The sequence below is a fragment of the Zea mays genome, chromosome 10 (genome assembly GCF_902167145.1).
Source record: "Zea mays cultivar B73 chromosome 10, Zm-B73-REFERENCE-NAM-5.0, whole genome shotgun sequence".
NCBI lineage: Eukaryota > Viridiplantae > Streptophyta > Magnoliopsida > Poales > Poaceae > Zea > Zea mays.
The window spans coordinates 122,357,355-122,377,663 of NC_050105.1; the positions used below are offsets into that span (position 1 = coordinate 122,357,355).

The 20,309-nt window shown below is 40.3% G+C and overlaps 2 protein-coding genes and 1 pseudogene across 2 annotated transcripts; 1 reads left to right on the plus strand and 2 right to left on the minus strand.

Annotated features, from left to right (window-relative positions):
• Window positions 1–296: 296 nt before the first annotated feature.
• On the minus strand, window positions 297–13,573 carry LOC103641691 (uncharacterized; annotated as a pseudogene).
• On the minus strand, window positions 4,212–9,356 carry LOC103641690 (ATP-dependent DNA helicase PIF1-like). Its single transcript, XM_008665014.2, has 2 exons — window positions 7,629–9,356; window positions 4,212–7,517 (listed from the first exon to the last, which is right to left on the minus strand). Exon 2 carries the CDS (start codon window positions 5,794–5,796, stop codon window positions 4,585–4,587), a length of 1,212 nt encoding a protein of 403 aa, XP_008663236.1. The 5' UTR covers window positions 5,797–7,517; window positions 7,629–9,356; the 3' UTR covers window positions 4,212–4,584.
• A 729-nt stretch (window positions 13,574–14,302) lies between the features above and the next one.
• On the plus strand, window positions 14,303–15,344 carry LOC100283239 (22.0 kDa class IV heat shock protein). The gene has a single exon (NM_001156141.2). The coding sequence runs from the start codon at window positions 14,537–14,539 to the stop codon at window positions 15,188–15,190; it is 654 nt and encodes a 217-aa protein (NP_001149613.2). The 5' UTR covers window positions 14,303–14,536; the 3' UTR covers window positions 15,191–15,344.
• Window positions 15,345–20,309: the final 4,965 nt, after the last annotated feature.

The following is a 20,309-nucleotide window of genomic DNA, read 5'->3' on the forward strand; positions in this document are numbered from 1 at the left end:
TATAGTATAAAATTTAGAGCCTTAGTACTCAAATTCTTGTAATTAAACACATGCTAAGGCATCGTCAATGCATGTTCTCGAAGAAAATGAAATAGAGGGAGTAGTTATGTTATAAAAGTATATATCCAAACATAGTGTATACCTAGATGTATACCTAAATGTCCGATAAGAGTTTTGTATCTAGAGAGCCAAAATAACTTAAATTTAGAATAGAGGGAATACTTATACACTAGTCACTGGCGCGTGCCCTGCGCGCGTTAGAAATTTTTTCTAATTTGATTACTGCAGATGTTATATGTTTATATGAAATAGAGTTACCTTAGCTGTAATCAGAGTCAACATTTTTGTCCACTACGTAGAATTAGGCTGTTATATTTACATAAATTGTTTTCAAAGAGCTGAGTAGGTCATCATATATAATTATACATATGTTGCAAAATAGACATTGTGCAACTCAAAAGGTCGACGAAGATCTGAGTGAAACTTTAGTTCTCGGAGGATTTGATGTCCATTTCTTTTCCGATGCGTATCGTCCCTTGTTTGAACCTGTAAACGAATTTTAGAATTTAATAGTCAGCCTAGTATGTAATATATTCCATAGGAAAATATAAATTTTTATTATTCTGAAATGCAGGTACAGAGAAACTGTGTTATATGGTTTGTAGTAACTAAGATTGGTAATGGAACTACGCTATCGTAATAGGAAGGAAAATAATTCATATAGGAGAGTATGATACAGAGCGTAACCTTTTAGGTGGCGATTCAATTGTATCTGCTGGTCCTTTTCCTTTGTTAGTGGGTATTGTATCAAGCTGCATATATCGAAGTTCTTTATAAAGAAGCGGAAAATATGTAATGTCTTGTAACAAATGTAAATAGAACAATAGTAGAGTATGGGACTCTATTGAAATAGATATATTTGATAAATTGAAATTGGTGTATTGATTGGAATAAAGAATATGATGACATCCTATTGAGTTATAATATTTGAACAAAACTATTCAAATGTACAGAAGATGGCGTACAGTAGTAACAACAACACTTGCCATTCATCATGTGAATAAATTGGAAATGGTTGTGTGAAATAGCTATTGTTATTTGAAAGATAGGTAGGAATAAAGTAAGTAATGTCAAATTATTGAGCCTTAAAATATAAACATAAGGCTCGTTTAGCATAGAAGGTAGATCAGAGCAAGTATATATAGTATTATAATAGTATATATATCTGTAGTAGTGAGGTATGTATATTGCATTATAAGGTGTATGATTTGTTTTTGCTCACTGAAACTTGGATGCTGGATGCTTTGTAAAACTTGTATAAAAGTATGCATGCGTATGCAATGAAAGGAGGAACTGCATTGAATAGAAGAGTTATTTTCAACTATATATTGGTATCAGGTTTAAATAAACTATGAAAATGTTAATTTGTATAAGATGAATAAACTATGTTAGACGTAATACATGATGTATAATAAGATGACATTGCACAATACCCAAGTAAATGCAACGTAAGGATAATAATTGAGATTCTTTCATACAACACATTAACCAAGACATGGAAAGCAAAATGTTTGGATCTCTAACGGATAGATTTTATCTGATTATGAGAATCTAATATTGGTTGTAACAATGAATTGTTGTACAGTTTAGTAAGTTATGGTACGATAGTCTAACTCTGTACATTTGACTGTGGTAGAATCAGTTGTTTTAAAATCTGTATTTATGGAACTTTTGAATATGTTAAGAAGTAAGTGTATGTAGTTTAGGCAGAAAATATAAGTATGATAGTTTAGTGGAATGAAATGGATCAAACCTGTGCGGTTTCCTTATCGCCATCATCTTTTTCTGGGCTATTGATATTACTCTTGTTTGCACTGTCAACATGGAACAAATATAAGTATTTTTAACTGTCAATACTCACTAAATCTTAAAATGAATAAAAGATAATTGAGTAAAAGAAATTGAGTGCGTTTTCGGCGTGTTGTCAGTTTCGGAATATAGAAGCTTCCTTACTACCTGTAAAAATTAATGTACATAACATTTTAGTTTGAGCTAGTAATGTGTAAGAGATGGATTAATATAGCAGTATTGTGATTAAGAAGTATCATACAGTTGTAGGAGTTGTAGTAGATAATTTTTCCAAAGTTGTAGATGGAGAGTCTTCCAATAACATCGGTTTTGATTTGTTTTGAGGTGTTGATGGTCCTTGTTGATCAGAAATTCCTATTTGCATTGGTAAAGAACGTTGTCTCCCATGTGCAGCAACAATAGAATTAATGCGGAACACGTTTGGGCAACTGGTTTGTTGGAAAAGAGATTGATTGTCAATTGTGACTCTGAATGTAAATTTCAGAGATATGATTTGTGCTAGATCAGGTGGGATAGGAGACTGTTCAGTGACACTTCGTAAAACAATCTCACAGGATTTACCAACGATGTGCCTTGCTACAGTGTCAAAACAAAACATTTCTGCAATATCTGTTTCATCAGATGCCAGGAATTTGAGCTTGTATCTGGTGTACAGAAGTTGTTTGTTAAGTTATGATAGGGGATAAATTGCATGAATGAATTATAGATTCAATTTATGTGTAACAGTAAGCCATACAAAGGTTAATCAATATAGTTGAATTATTTTATATAGAAACTTACTTAAATTTGTATCCATCCCAATTGCATGATTCACAGTGATAACCTGTAGTGTGAGGGATTGTTGCTTTATTGCATTTTGTGCAAGATGGAAACCACCATTTGTGTTCAGCTGGTATTTCTGCTATTGTGATAGTACATTCAAATCCTGTTTCCTGCATTTTAGAGATGTTTAAGTTAGTGAATTTTGAACATAGTAAGGCCAAAAATTTGTTAGAACGTACCGGGAAATCATATGGGTTAACTGTAAGAAGTTCATAGAGGGATTTATGTTCGACAATTGGCTTCGTTTCCATCGCTGGAGGATGTTGTAAATTTTGGGGAAGCTGTAACACAATTCTTTTTGTAGACTGGCTGTAGAAGATATAAATTATATTATTATTACATCTGTTATTTTTTATGAAAAAGTGTTTGTGAATAGGTTTTGTTTAGATTCTGTGTACCTGGTAAGATAAGGTTCTGCCTCTGGAATTGTTGGATTGAAGTACCATCTACAGGCAGGACCACCACTTAGGTAGACACCTAATGTTTAATATTGCAAAATTGTCACATCACAAAAAGTTATAACAATTCAATATTAATGATTTTAAAAGTCTTTTGTATAGATAAATGTTTATGACCTTTGAAAAATTTTGGTAAGCACCCGACGAATAGCACAAGAATCGGTTTATTTGTATTTGCATCGTACACGTCATGAAGATTGAACATTATCGCCTAATCTGCCCATAAAGTGATCTTCATTGTTTTGTCGCTGTTTTTTTTTTGTTGGTCAGATTGTAAGGCAATTATTATTATATCATATAAAATTTGGGACTATAAGAAGAGTTGTGTAATACCTGAGATCTTCTATGATAATGGTCCTTGTCACTGTTGGTGTTAGTTGACTTCGGACATGCACAGGTGTCAGTTCATGAATTTCAGTTATGACACCAAGAACATCTGTAATCAATTTTGAAGATAAAATATATTAGATATTCTGTTAGTTTTAACAGGGTATAAAAATATATTTCAAGTTATATATCGTACCAACAAAGTTATTTGTAGTTTGAACATGAGGCTCAATTAGATCAAATGATGTTAGCCGATAAACATATAATGGAAATGTTGTTGGAGGGCTTGTGGCACATTTTACTATGGTATGAAATGTGAATTGGATCATTTTGTCCCCATCCACTATTTTGAAAACAGTTTTTGCTGCGCACACTCTGAATCTGTTGATATCATAAACTCCTCCTTCTTCAATATTTGTTGCTTTTTGTTCAGCTAAATTTCCAGGGATTTCAGCATAAATAGCATTACCCTGCCATATTACCAAATCTGTTAGAAGCCTATTGTTGGCGATCATTATATGTTTGTGAAATCATATGCTTATAAAAGAAATATATGAAGTCAAAATATTATGATTTTGTACCTCTCGATCAGACAAAACCATATCAACATGTTGTAGTGGTCCACTATCAGTAGCACCTCGGAAAAGCCACTTTCTAGATACATGTACTTGAATCTTTGCATGTATCTTATGCGGTGCTAAATCAGGTAATAAAGTGTATTCCATTTTTCTGTATTTAACAAACAAAGATGTCAATGTTATGAACGAACTGTTGAGTGTTGAAAAATAGTGGTATATATGTAAGCGGAATGTAAAAATGTATGATTGATGTAAGTAGTAGCACACAGAACGACGCAAGAATAATAAATTGCAGAAGAAATATCAGTATGTAGTGTAAAATAGGCATTTGAAAATAGTGAGCCGATAATGTTTGTAAAAAGAACTTGTAACTTTTTAAATTGAATATGATTATTAGAATAAACTTGTGTGTATGTTTCGGTATGAATGAATTGCATATAATGGGGTATGGTCTGTATAAACTTACCATAGTATGCATTACTAATACATATAATAGTAGATAGTGTACGTGTAGTGAATATTTTAGGGTACTATGAAGTTGTAGCATCGACATTCATAGGTATGCGATTGAATATTTCCTTGTAAACTATGTTCCTTGTCTCATTGCTTGATCGACCATCTTCGTCTTCAATTAAAATGTGTAAACCTGATTTTGAAGTTACTCGAGAAACAACAACATAAAGCTGGCCATGAGTAAATACAGGCTTTTTGAGGTAGATGCCAACTTGTGAGAGTGTTTGTCCTTGACTTTTGTTGATTGTCATAGCATAACATATTTTTATAGGATATTGCCTTCCTTCGAGTACAAATGGATTTTTGTTTGTTTTAAGCACCAGACATATTCTGGGAATGAGAACTTTCTTTCCAGCATGTGTACCAGTTAAAATCTGAGCTTCCAAAACCATGTCTCCTAGAGCAGTTATGATAAGTCTTGTGCCATTGCATAAACCTTCAGATTGATTTAGATTTCGAAGCAATATAATCGGTACTCCTTCTTTAAGCAGCAGTTTATGTTGCGGAAAGTTGTTACTATTTATTGAATTTAGAAAATCAACTGGATATAAAAGATCTAATGTCCCACCTGTATTTGACTGTGATGCAATCCGGTCACAACTTAAATATTGTTTGTGCGTTCCGGGAATAAGGTCAACCACATGTTCGTTAATTAAATCAGCTATCTCATTTGTTGGTGTTAAGACAGCCCGATGTTGTAGATAGGTTGGATCATTATAACTTTCTGTTATTTCTGGATACACTGTTGCAATTAAAGCTGAAATATGATCTTCTTGGGGCAGTAAGAGGAATTCAGAAGGAATTTGTATCCATGTGGGCTCCATTTCTCCTGGTTTTTGTATAGCTGGTATATTGTCGTTGCCAATATTTAAGATCCATGCACTAAAATCTGCAAGTTCAGTTTTTTCGCTATCTGTTAAATCCGTTGAACGAAGTCTCATGTTTTGTGTAAGATGTAGGACTGTGACTGAATTCCAAAGTGGCGAATTGGTTATAGCAGCATTTATAATTTGTGCACGATTGCCACCTTCTATCACAGGTAATATCTGTCTAGGATCACCTCCTAGTACGATGACCTTACCCCCAAAAGGAATGGTAGCAGATTGAGCAGATTTCAAAGAAAGTAAATCACGAAGGGAACGATCTAGGGCTTCAAAAGCATTTCTATGTGTCATGAATGCTTCGTCCCAAATTATTAAAGAAGCCGCTTCAATCAACTCAGCAAGCATTGTACCTCTTTTAATGTCGCAAGTTGATGTTTCGTCTAGTTCGCAAGGTATTCTGAACCTTGAATGTGTTGTGCGGCCACCTGGAAGTAGCAAGGAGGCAACCCCAGAAGATGCAACCGTTAAGACTATCCTTTTTGTGCTCGTAAGTGTGTTATGATCGCATTCCAAAGGAAAGTCTTTCCAGTGCCTCCATATCCAGATAAAAAGAAGAATCCAAATATGTTTGATAGGACAGTATCAACTATAGTATTAAAAGCATGCAACTGTTGATCATTCAGTTTCACACGGAGATTGTATGCAGTTTGTGATAAAGTATCGAAGTTATATGATAACTCTTCCTCAATAAATCGATTGTCGTGGATTGAGCCCGTTGAATTAGTTTTTTGTGGCAAGTTGTATTCTTTTATATTGGAGCCACATTTGTTGAAAAGCACAGATAATTTGTCAATTAAATGATCTCGCAATTCTATTGTTGGCATTTGATAGGAAGGAAGATTCAATGTTTTTCTCATTCTATATTGAATATCATCTGTTAGTTGTTTCCATACTTTCTCGAAAAATGCATACTCATCTCCAACCTCACAATAAAGAAGCATGGTGACAAATAGATGTCGCAACTGCTCAGAAGTGGCCCATCTGGCAGCTTCGTCAAAGGCATTGTACCACTCATTGTCATCGTTAAGAAGACCTCGTGCTCTACATGCTTCCTTAAATGTGGGATGTAATATGTTGTTATATCTTCTCAAATCCTCGTAGCTTGTAGCACCTTTAACGATCATAAGAAGCATTCGTAAATAGTATCTTTCTCCTGTAGATGGATGTACATAATATATACGACCTATTTTCCCTTCCTTTGCATGTCTTGGTTTCCAGCTTCTTGTTTTGTCTTCCCATCGCCATTTAGTTGGAAATTCAATATATGTTAGATCCCGTGCTGATTCACATGTTGAATTAACATAAAACCACTCGGTGAGCATTGTCTTTCGAACAAAACCTTCAGACAATATTCGTGATATGTTGCTTGCTGCATTATGTTATGTAATTTTCATTTGGTAAATGCACAGGCATTCGTTCTACTGCAGGATAATGTCTATGGATGTCATATCCAAGCACACGCCAACAGGAATCCTTGTCGCATAGATAGCGAGTGTCCAAATATTCTTTCACTTCATTTCTCGCATTAGTTTCTTCATCATAAGGGGTATCCTCACCATTTCTTATTCTTTGTAAATAAACTTTGTTGTAGTCTGGTCCTTTTGTTACGTATTTGAAGAGGTATTTGACAAAAACAGTTTTGTTGCACCATTCAACATTGATATGAGCTTGATAAGTCTTTAATAGAGTGTCATTATATGGAACTACCCACCTATTATCCAACTTGTGACCCCCTTTAATGACGTAGCGGTTATTGTTCTGTCGTCTGTATGTAGCAAATCCTTGTTCGTCCAGGTTAGTTTCTTCATGGAACTCCTTTGGATAATTCTTCGAGCATCTGTTATTTTTCATACATTGAGAATTTGGATTTAATGTTCCGCATGGACCGTGGATCATATGTTCTGCCACCAAACAGTACCCTAAAGGGTCGATGCTTGGATCTGGAATCTCAGCACTGATGAAAGAATCAATAAAGTTGGATGTAGACTCCGAAGTGCCATTTGATACCCAAAATATGATATGCGAGTGAGGTAGGCCTCGTTTTTGGAATTCAATTGTGTAGAGCACTGCATGGAAAGGGTGTTAGAATTCATGTTAGATTATGTAATACGTGGGGAATAATTGTCTGGTTTTTTATGTACGGTCGTATGTGTGTTGTGGGATGAGAACAGCCATACCTGCAGTGCACGATCCAAAAATAGATCCATTTCTTATGTCATGCATCAAATCATTTAATTTCATATGATAAACTCGAACTATAACATCAGATCTATCGGGAGGGTTCTGTCCATTTTCAAACATGCTTTCCAAAATTTCAGGCCAGTTTGCATTTCATGTAAAGGTGACAAAAAAATCAGGTGGACCATGAACTCGACAGATAGCTATGCTGTCATGGTAATTTTGGATCATATATCTTCTTCCTCCTGTATGTGACGCAGGAAGGATGATAGTTTTGCCAACTTCCTCACCACTAATACAACCACGACTAATCACATCTGTGATTCCCTGTATGCTTTCCATGTGTAGATTTTTTTGATTGTTAATAACATAGTTCAACCTATTTTCATCGATGCATGCTCTAGCTTCCACTTTAGCTTGACTTGATAATAAACCGTAGCATAGATATGGATTTGGTTGGTTTTTCCTGTAATGAAATTGGTAGCAATAATATTCTTGCATGCTCATGTGTCTTCATGCATTGTTGTCATTTGCACATAAACCATTGTATAAGATTCCAACTTGGAAGCCACGTTCTCCAAAAGGAAAAAGCAATGGATACTGTAGAGCCATATAAGCTGGGTGAAGTGAGGATATTCGTTTGAGTTCTTTGCTTTTAGTTTCAATAATAATATCACGTTTGAATGTGTCCAAAGAGAAATCCCCAACAATCAACATAGCAAGCTGATCCGTTGTTGGCAAATTATATTGTACAGGATCACCCTCCTTAGCACCAATGAGTCTAATAATAAAATCTTCACTTTCATTATCAGCTAGACGATCTCTTGCCATACGGAATTTTTTTGCAAATGGATTGTGATCATCAAGCATTTTTATCAACCCATTGACTATAACAGGGTCCAAACCACCATCATTTCTATCGTTATTCCCCAAAGAGTTCATTCTATTTTGAATCTCATTTGCAGTATCGTAGATGTACAGTTGAATGAATTTAGGTGAGGATCCATCTGGAGGTAATAGAGATCCTATACGATGATGAACCTGTCCACATATTTTGAATAGCGGTGGACCACGACCATCATTAACAGAATTATCTATCTGAGCGCCCATTGATGTGAAAGCAAATAAGCAGTTGTATTGTCTTATGTTTCTGATAAATTTTTTTGAGGCTATGTCACCATCTAACCTTGCAAGAGAAGATAGAGGTTCAGGCCTAGGTCTATACGGAGGTATGATAATCTTGCCACCTTTACAACAATTGTTATATACAATAGATGAGTCTCGTTGCCGATTACGAACTCTTTCAGCATACCAAAAAATAGCATGGCAGTGAGAGCACTCATACTCAGGTTTTCCGAGGTGCGATCTGTTTGGATATGAGGCTGTGTTTGATTTTGGCCGATCGGTTCGCACAATATTATTTGAAGAGAAAAATTGTGAGGAATTGAGACAAAGTTAGTAACCAATTTTGAGAAGGAAAATATGATGTTAAAAAAATCTAGTACGTAACAGTTGTAGTTAGTAACTATTTGTTTTTTATGTTTAAGGACAATGTGTGTTGCATTGCCTTTTAATGATTGTATGTACTCATCAGAGAAGTAAGCATATTGCGACAACGCTGGTATTGTCGACAATAGGCCTTAGGAAAAAAAGGACAAAAGTAAGTTAGTAATATAGTTTAATAATTTGTGTGAGAGCATGAAACGATTAATATTGCTATTTTTTGTTATTTGTCGTTACCTCTTTTAGCAAGTCTGTTCTGATTAATCAACATTCTCCGGGATCTCCGTGCTTCTGTAGCGCTTGCTGGTACAGATGTATGCGTATCGGTAAGGTCTGGGAAAAGGGGTCATCTATCGGTATTAATATCTGGATGTTTTCTATATTTTTATTATTTTCTAATGTTCTGTAAACTATAGAAGTAATAACATACCGCGTTGTCTTTTCCTCATTGGTTTGTTGTTGCTGGTTGTCGCGGATGTCGATGAGGGATTCATTATTTAGTTTAGATACTCGTGACTTTTTTTTGACTTCAAATTATTAACCTATGAATAGATGCAAATAAATTAGAATGGGGATAAGTGGATTTGATTTAGTGATTAGTTACGCACAATCAATAAAAGGAAGAGAGTATATATTTGTTTAATGAGTATAGGCACAAACATGTGCGTAGTATACATGCACACACACATATATATATGCCTAAGATGTATGTCTGTGCGCACGGAGGAGGTTAATCATCTATGCTTGCACATGTATTATAGAAATACAATCGAATAGGTTTCAATATATTTACATGACTAAAGATCAAGGAAACATCATACCAATTTAAAATATAATATTTTTTTGTAAAGGAAGTTAAATACACACATGTTTTGATGGAAGCTCCAGCTGAGTAAAAGAAGTTTCGTAATAAGTCCAAGCAAACTGGGTAAAAGGAGTTTCGTATTAAGTCCAAGTGTATGAGAAAGCTATAGTATTTAGGTGTAAACAAATTACAAAATGTTATGTTCATAGCAACATTTATGAAAATAGAAACAATATGAAAAAGTATAAATTTAAGTATATTATCATGACTTCTTAAGTCTTACCTGGTCCGGTATGAGACCTGGTCCGGTATGAGATGTAGATATGTAAGAGGAATTTTGCGATAATTTGAAGCTTGTGTGTAACCTGTAGTGTTCATAAACGAACAAATTAAAATTTGTTGTGCTTAGAAAGTGGCATTGGTGTCTACGTATAGACTATGCGCAAACTGTAATGGCTATGAATAAACAGCCTGATTTTTTTCTGTGTTTGTGTGTGTATATATATATATTAAGGAACTATAGTAAAAAATATTATCCGTATATCAGATTAAATTGCTTTTTTATCATACATTATTACTTGCTCAAAATAGCATACCTGGACTGGTAGAAACCCTCAGATGCTGAAAGACACCCACAATCAATAGAATCTGTGGGCTGCTTGGGAACTTGAAAATGACGCCATGTGTGTTAATAAATCAAATTTCGATTAGTGTTTGTGAGAGACTCAGTGAAGCGAGGAAAACGACCCTTGGCTGTTTTGGGTGAAGCAACTCATGGAGAGTGGTCACAATCAGATTATAGTCGTTACTGTTTTTGACATAAAAAACGAACAGAGATAATGGGAGAGAAGAAGGTTGCAGAGTAAATATAAATGGAAAATTAGCCAACTTGAACGGGGGCTAGTGGTGTGGAACTATGCATAAACAAAAGGAGGTAATCTAGCCGTTCAGGTGAAGATGGAATTCATTTATTGATGCATTCATTTCCCAATTTGTGCGTTTAGATCTGGAGGGTCGGCTGATAGTCAGCTGATATCTTAGCCATGTTTAAAACTGAGCGTTGACTGATAAATATAAGAAGCATGAAAAATCTAAATGCCTTCAGCCACAACCCCCTTTCCCATCCTGTTACTTTTTGGCCTGAAATTTGTAGGTGCGAACTAACACATTTATAGTCACAATGAATGAAAGGGGCTGCATTTTTATGTGGTCAGATACGGACATGAATGCATCATGCTGTTATCTGATTCTGATAGATTCTTGGTGCCATGTATGAAATGCTGTCAACTTGCATTTGTACCAGATGCTAGAGTACACATCCATACAGAATTTCATTTACTAAATAGTCCCCATATTTACCCAAATAAAAAGGTCCCCTAATAGAATTTGAGAACCAAAATTTGTGCGTTTAGATTTGGAGGGTCGGCTGATAGTCAGCTGATATTTTATCCATGTTTAAATATAAGAAGCATGAAAAATCTAAATGCCTTTCAGCCACAACCCCCTTTCCCATCCTGTTATTTTTTGGCCTGAAATTTGTAGGTGCGAACTAACACATTTATAGTCACAATGAATGAAAGGGGCTGCATTTTTATGTGGTCAGATACGGACATGAGTGCATCATGCTGTTATCTGATTCTGGTAGATTCTTGGTGCCATGTATGAAATGCTGTCAACTTGCATTTGTACCAGATGCTAGAGGACACATCCATACAGAATTTTATTTACTAAATAGTCCCCATATTTACCCAAATAAAAAGGTCCCCTAATAGAATTTGAGAACCAAAATTTGTGCGTTTAGATTTGGAGGGTCGACTGATAGTCAGCTGATATTTTATCCATGTTTGAAACTGAGCGCTGAAGTTACTCTCTGAACTCTCATGTTAACTGAATCTGTGTTGCAAACTTCTCGCCATCGAAACTGCTGTTTTACAATCATTGGATTTGCGTTGGTTTATGCTTCAGTCTGTGGTATATGCCCCACCCAGCCATGGCGGACCGACTTGCTCCCTGGCGTAGCGGCGCCATGGCACTAAAGACACTATCTGAAACTAAAAAACAATTTAGGTAGTTAAGGAATCAAGCTACTTTGTTTATATTAGCGTTTTTACAGTTTAGCACTAATGAACCTCACCTTGTTGCTGAAACGAATGATATGTGGTTTTTACATGTTTGTATGCTTTATATTAAGATTATTTGTTATACTAACATTTATCTTATTGTTGGCACTCATAAATAGCAAAGACATGGAATTTGCTATTTAACTGAAGACCATGTTTGTTCAGAAACAGAAAATAATGGATTTATAATGTTGTTAGATGCCTGAACTCTGCATGCTTATACACATAACATTTGTGTGTGTAGTGAACCCTGGGCAATATATGTGAAATGAAAAAAATGTTGCTTACCACTGGAATCTGTTTTCTTAAACGAAGTAACTAACTGATACTTGAAAGTTTATTGGTTTCGTCTGTTAGTTTGTCTAATTATATAAGTTTTCGGTTGCTAAATTTCTATATATATGTTAGGCTGGATATATGGGTGTGCATATCAGACTGAAGCTTTTTTAGGATGTCTGAGACAATTGCAGTTTAGTATGCAATGAATCCTGGACTATATATGTGAAATAATGAAAAAATGTTGATTATCATTGGAATCTATTTTCTGAAACGAAGCAACTGGGTACTTGAAAGTTTATCGTTTTCATTTGCTAGTTTGTATGGATGTGCATATCAGATTGAAGTTTTTTTTCTTCTAGGATAGCGTTGCTTTGCTGATATATGGGTGTGCATATCAGAATGAAGCTTTTTTAGGATGTCTGAGACAATCGCAGTTTAGTATGCAGTGAATCCTGGACTATATATGTGAAATAATGAAAAAATATTGATTATCATTGGAATCTATTTTCTGAAACGAAGCAACTGGATACTTGAAAGTTTATCGTTTTCATTTGCTAGTTTGTATGGATGTGCATATCAGATTGAAGTTTTTTTTCTTCTAGGATAGCGTTGCTTTGCTCCCTGCTATGAAGCTATGAATGTGTGCGAGCTTACATATATCATCTTCCCCTTTGTTTTCTTTTATTTCCTCGAAAGCTAAAAATTTATTTCCTCGGAAGCTATGGATGTGTGCGAGCTGCCAATCTCTGAGTTTCAGACTGGTGTTGAGAAGGATGGCTCCGTTGGGCGCAGGGGGAGGGGGTAGGCGTTGTCGTGGGAGCGCGTCCAACACAGGACACCGCGCGCTGCGGCGGCGGGCGCGGGAGTCAGAGCGACGGAAACAGCAGTGGGGTTCAATGAGGGGTTGTGCGCGGATGGGATAGCAGAAGAAGGAGGAAGAGACAGTCCATCGGAAGATCGGGTGAGATAGCGGGAGGAGGAGGAAGAGACATTCCAACGGAAGACGAAAACCCTAACGCCATTTTTTTCTAGAAAAAGTTGTGTGAGAAGAAAAAATCTGAGAAAAAACACACCTGACTTGAAGAGAGGCCGGCGCAGGAGACGACGCACGATCGATCCGCAGTCGCCGTTCGTGAATGGTGAGAGCGTCGTCCTTTGGAAATGGAAGGGATGAAGACCGGAACCTTTTTTTCTCCTTGTTCTGATGGCAAACTGACCGATATGCAAGGAGTCCAAGGACCTGGAAGTATCCGGTTGACTGTGTGGTAGCTGCTACGGGAAGCTTCCAGTCGCTGGCCGTGCGATGCATTCACAGCCGTTGACAGACTATCCAATGGCTGAAAAAATTTAAGCCGACGTGGACGCACGTATTTCCTCCCTTGCTCCCGGCTCTTTATCTATAGAATTTTCAAAGTATGTGTCATGAATAATCGAATCTATTCAAATTAAAATTGTATTCTGAATTCATACGAACTTAAGATGTTGGTAGTCATCAGCGTTAAAAAGGTGTAACTTAGAACAAACCTAGATGTTCTTTCTTGTTGACAAAACAAACCTAGATGTACTTTATTAATAAGTCGAAAATACTAGGAAAAGAAGCTTGTTAACCCCACAGGCCACAACTCAGATCAAAATTGTTCGCCTGCAATGACTCAAAAAAAAAAAAAATCGTTGCCATGCATGGTCGGTAATCACCAGGCCCATGGAAAGGTATGTGTGATGGGCCATGCGCCGTGGACCTGGTCCGCGATAAACGCTGACTTGGCCCAGCCCAAAAGAGACGCCGACGGCGACGAGGACGTTTCAGGAGATCTCTCCCGCCATCGGGACGTTAGCCGTGCGGCGAAGCCTCTGCAACAACCTCGAACCCTCTCGAGCTCGTCGAACCTTCTGGCTCGCCACCGCGCTCCCTTCTCCGACTTCCTCACCACGCTATAAATATACCCCGCCTCGCTGCCCTGTCACCATCGCATCATCATACCACCGATCGAAGGCACACTAGGCACTAGCTAGGAAGAGCGCATCAGGAAGCGTACGTCAACTGGCTTGCGCGTCGATTCTTGTCTTGAAGTTGAAATCTTGGCGCGAGTGTCGACCTTTAATCAATCGGGCGTAGTTTTTTGCTCACTGATCAGCGAGTTCTGTTAGATTGAACTTTAAAGTGCGCACGCACTGCCCTGAAGCCTTCGGGTCCGTGACGATGTCGAGGAGAGCCGCAGCAGCGCTCGCGCTCGCGTGCCTCGCCGTGATGGCGGCGGCACTGGCGGACGGCGCGCTGCTCCCGTGGTTCGGCGAAGGGAGGCGCGGGGGCGACGAGGCCGCGGCGGCGGCGGCGTCTCCGCTGTCCGGGCCCGGGGTGGGCCTCCTGGCCGACCCGTTCCGGATCCTGGAGCACGTCCCCTTGGGCTTCGACCGGGACGACGTGGCCATGGTCTCCATGGCGCGCGCGGACTGGCGCGAGACTCCCGACGCGCACGAGATCGTGGTGGACGTGCCCGGGATGCGCAGGGAGGACCTCAAGATCGAGGTGGAGGACTACAGCCGGGTGCTGCGAGTCAGCGGCGAGCGGCGGCGCGCGGAGGAGCACAGGGGCGACCACTGGCACCGCGAGGAGCGCTCCCACGGCAGGTTCTGGCGCCAGTTCCGCCTCCCCGAGAACGCCGACCTCGACTCCGTCGGCGCCAGCCTCGACAACGGCGTCCTCACCGTGCGGTTCCGGAAGCTGGCCCCCGAGCAGGTCAAGGGCCCGCGCGTCGTTGGGATTGCCGGGGGAGACGGTGACGGCGACGCGAAGAAGAGTATTGGCGGCGGCGCCGGGGATGGTCATCATCAGACCAAGAAGGTGGAGCTCTGAACAGTCAAACGAGGGGTGTTCGCGTTTTTTTTTTTTGGGTATGTTCTGTATGTTCCACGACGTATCCGGTATCTCCACCTGTATTGTATGGAGAGGCAGAGAAAGTGTGCGATCTTGACTGAGAAATAAAAACCTACAGCACTATCCCTTCAATTCAAAACACAGTTACTGATGATCTTGCATGACTTTTTTTCTCTTCGGAGAAGCTATTCTGTGTCCGAGTATATGGTTGTTCTACGTTATTTTTTACGAATAACTCATTACATCTATTTCAAATTAACTCATGCATACTTATCTCCTCCGCGCAACCAATCTCCACGTACCAAACTACACATACGCATACAAACCACACATCCGCATAGATGGTCAAACGGCCCGGCATGGTCCCGCCCTGCCGCAGCTCCGGCCAGATACGGTAGCTCGTTGAGCCATCAGCGTAAAATGTTAAAAACGATGCAGAAGGTGGGTTCAAACCCACGTCTTGATAGAAGAAGAGCGAAAGACACTAGGTGAAACCATCTAACCAGTAGAACATCATTCTTAAGTGTTTTTAATATTAAATATAAATTATACATATGTATATATGATTTTTTGTAAAATAAAAAATATAATCGTGTCAAGCCGGACCAGCACTACGGGTCGAGGCTACGGCCCAAACACAGCACGTCGCTCGTGCCGGACTGGTTCAATCACTATTAAATGTGTCGTGCCTCGAGCTGGCCCGCGAGACACAACCCATTTGACCATTTATACCTCTGCATGATAATGATGGAACTCGCCTCAGTTGCCGCCATCTCGTTCGCCATCCTGCTTCTTTTCTCTCTCCCCTCATGTCTTCGCCTCCGCGCCACCCATTCTCGGCAGACCCACGCAGTGGTTATTGCACGTCCATGAGGACATTTCACAGCATGCGCGCACCATCATTTTCGCCGTCGTCGGACGTCCCATTCGTCTTCCCGGCCTTCACCTGCTTGTTCTTCCTCCCCAACCTGCTGTGACCGCTCACAGTCGCAGCCACGAGCCGATCGACGCGTGTCGACGCGGGTACAAGGCGAGTCGGTCTTGCTCCTAGCCTTTCTCCGTGCGTGCCGCTGAGGAGGACATGGTGGCGCCTGCCACGCTTAAATTATCTTGGCGATGAGGAATCCATGTCTAAGATATTGGACAACTAAGGCCCGTAGCGCGGCAGCAGTCGGCATATGCTACGGAGTTGGTGGTGGTGTTGTGTCGCCTCGGTGGGTCTAGGGCTGGGAAGGCACTCGCATTCTCTCGTCCTTCTCGGACTGACGCCTGGTGCGGGTGCCTCTCGGTTTGGAGCTGCTCCGGCTGGGCTTCTTTCTCCGCTTGCGTGCTCTCTTCCTATATGTATCTAGCGATATACTACCTATGTCGCCTCCAGATGTCCAGGTTTTCGTCGTATCCTTCTCCAGCAATGAACATGTATGCTCGCCTCTTTCCTTTCCTTCCTGCTCTACGAAAACATGAAAATGGGGGAGGCGAGGGATGAGTGTCCCTGATTTGCTGTCTATGGTACTCGTTCGATGACTTGGCATCAACTGTCTATATGGCATTTTCTTTACCACGGTATCGACTCGGTATGCTTCTACCTCAGTCCCTGATTGGGCTGACCTTGTGTTGACCTCGGTTCTTCACTAGTTGTGCTCGTCTACTAGTATAACTAAATAGCTAGTAATAGTGCTAATTGCTGGAATATTTTCTACCTTATTGCTTGAGTGATTGATTGATGGTGCGGCTAGCATCGGGTGCGCAAAACAACCGAAACAAGTATGGCCATGAACACGGAAATTTTCTGTGAAAAGAGCTTTCAGGATTAAAAAAATAACAGCCCGACAAAGGTGATCTTCACCAGTATTCAGGGTCTATTTGGATTTTGGACCACCTTAGATTACAGTAACCAATCTGACAAAAATAATCTCCAGGTGACCTATAAACACCCAGCAAAATGGACTGTAAGAATTATATAATGCATCTCCAACCTACTACGAGAGATTCAAGGTTCCAAACTAGCTGGCAATCTTTGATCCAGATTACCATAATCCTAATCATGATCTAGATTTTGTAGTAAGCTAAAGTGAACCAAATGGGGCCTCGATATATTTGGAAAAAACATTACAATGAGTTGTCTGACTCATCATACACATTACAAGAGGAATATTTATGGTGATACAAGATAAGAGTTATGCAGAAACAGTTCTGCTAAACATATTGCTCAGTGTCTTGTCAGCCGAAACTCTTATCTGATGATGATTAAAACTCCATCAAAGATGAATTGATCACTACTAACTCAAGAACACAATGAATAGTCTATTTGTTTTTATGTTATGCAATTATCAGGGGCAGATGGTCTATTATGGCTTATTATAGCCTGAACCATACCATGTCTGAAAACAAAATTAACAGATATGTGACCCAATTCTCATAAGACCACAAATCCACCTGTCCACTCGAAACAGCTGACAGCCCTCAGCAGCCAGCCTCTCACACGGTCACATCCCACCATGTTATCACCCGTCGTTGCGACCACAAACCTTCAGCAGTTTAGCTCTATCGTCCGCCCATAGCTAGCCAGTTCGACAGTCCCAGCCACAACTTGTTATCCTCTGACCGCCCTCTTCCACCAATCGACCGACCTCGGCCGCATCACGCGGACCTAAATCTAGCAAGGTTCCAGCCTCTGCCGCCCACCGACCTTCAGCTTGCTCGCCACGGGTGGCCTCTACTCTCCACCACCTGACCTAGTTGCTTAGAGCCATACCTAAAAAAAATTTATTGTGCCAACTATGATTTATTTTCTTTTTGTATTAGCCATCTATTTATACATATACAACCCTAAAAGAAAAACCATAAAAAAAGAAAACCAAACAAGAACGCACACGGAAGGGTAACTTCCAAAATTGAGCTCAACACTATCTCTATAAAAAAAGAAAAAGCTCCAGAATTTAGGACTACATGGCCTGCTCACATTTCACTCCCTAAACCTGAAATTTCTTACTGATTTTGATGGCGTCTAGTTTTACACGGAGTTCAAAAAAAATGAACATGTGATAACAGCTTCATTAAAAAATCGGTAATCTGTTTCTCAGCGTGGACGTACTCAATATCCACCTTCCTATCTTCAACACACTCCCAAATAAAATAAAATCGCACATCTATATGTTTGATTCGATCATGGAAAACGAAATTCTTACTGAGGGCTATTGTCGATTAATTATCCATTTTCAACAGGAACGTTGTGCGTTGCTCGCTCTTCAGCCCTGCAAGCAACTGCGCTATTCATACACCTTGATAGTTTGTCGTCGTCCCTGAAATACACTCTGCTTCATAGAAAGATAGCATGACAACCTTTTGCTTCTAGGACTGCCAATTCATAGAACACGAACCAAGGAACAACAACTCACTAGTGGTGCTTTTCCTTGTATCAACATCGCCATCATGTCGGCATCACTATATCTGAGTAACTTCAACTCCATTTATCATGCTTGGAGTAGCAGCCATAGTCAATCGTGCTTGCGATACAGCGTAGAATCTACTTTACCGTGTCGAGGTTCTCCATGAACCGGTTGGTATAGCCAATGACGAAGACAAAACATTGTTATACTACAATTTAATAGTTCCGTGCGGGGCTCCATGGGAGTATGACATGAGTTGCAAGCTGTCATACCCGCACTGTCAGCGTCCAACCCCCGGCCCAGCCCACACTCGACAGCTTCGAGCGTTCATGCGCTCGTGGGCTGGCCCAGCCAAGAGAGCCCACCACTCACATCCTAAAAACCAGGCCGATGGGAGGAGGGGGACTCTCCCTTTTAAGCTACCCACGGCCCCCTTGGCTAGCCGATGTGGGACTAAAGCCGGGACGCTGACTACCAACCCCTGACATCCCACCCCCTTGGGAAGCCCCCCAAGGCAGACATGGGCCAAACCGGGCTCTGATACCAGATGTCAGCGTCCAACCCCTGGCCCAGCCCACACTCGACAGCTTCGGGCGTTCATGCGCTCGTGGGCTGGCCCAGCCAAGAGAGCCCACCACTCACATCCTAAAAACCAGGCCGATGGGAGGAGGGGGACTCTCCCTTTTAAGCTACCCACGGCCCCCTTGGCTAGCCGATGTGGGACTAAAGCCGGGACGCTGACTACCAGCCCCTGACATCCCACCCCCTTGGGAAGCCCCCCAAGGCAGACATGGGCCAAACCGGGCTCTGATACCAGATGTCAGCGTCCAACCCCCGGCCCAGCCCACACTCGACAGCTTCGGGCGTTCATGCGCTCGTGGGCCGGCCCAGCCAAGAGAGCCCATCACTCACATCCCAAAATCCAGGCTGATGGGAGGAGGGGGACTCTCCCTTTTAAGCTGCCCACGACCCCCTTGGCTAGCCCATGTGGGACTAAAGCCGGGGCGCTGACTACCAGCCCCTGACACGCACGCTCTAGGATCTTGCATGTGTATGTCGTCTGGGACATTGCCCCCCTAACGCACCTCAATACAAAGATAAAAGTTGAGTCAGTCAAGATCGCTCAACTTAAACTCGGTGCTCATCTCTCGCTTGAACTTCACGATCTCACTGGCATAGTTCCTAGTGATGGTGAGGTCGCTGACATAGAACCCCACCAGCAGTCCAGAAATGCCATTGTCACGAGCGTAGAGAATAAAGCCCTGTTTGAGTACTTGAAAACTACAATTTTGAAATACTACGGTTTCAAAATGCCAAGACATACCCAATTTTTTTTACCGCAATATTAGAAACTTCGGTCTCAAGCTAAGTTTCCAAAACTGTGAAAGTACTACAGTTTTGAAAATATAGTTTTTGCAAACTCTACCAAACACAATTGGAAAAAATACCACAATATCTTAAATACTACAGTATTAATTCTCTAAAAACGGAGAAAATACTCCACTTCCAAACAGGCACTGACTAGGACATTCTCAGTATAAAGACTCATCTACAAAGATAATTTGGTCCTTAACAATCTCTAGCAGGTACTGTAGAAAAACTAGGCACTTCCTCTTGTTTGAGCTAGTAGAAGCCTCTTGTTTGCCCTGTTTCTTAAATTTTTTTTCTTAGAACCTTTATTCTACTTCTTGATGGTTTGTTTCGCATAG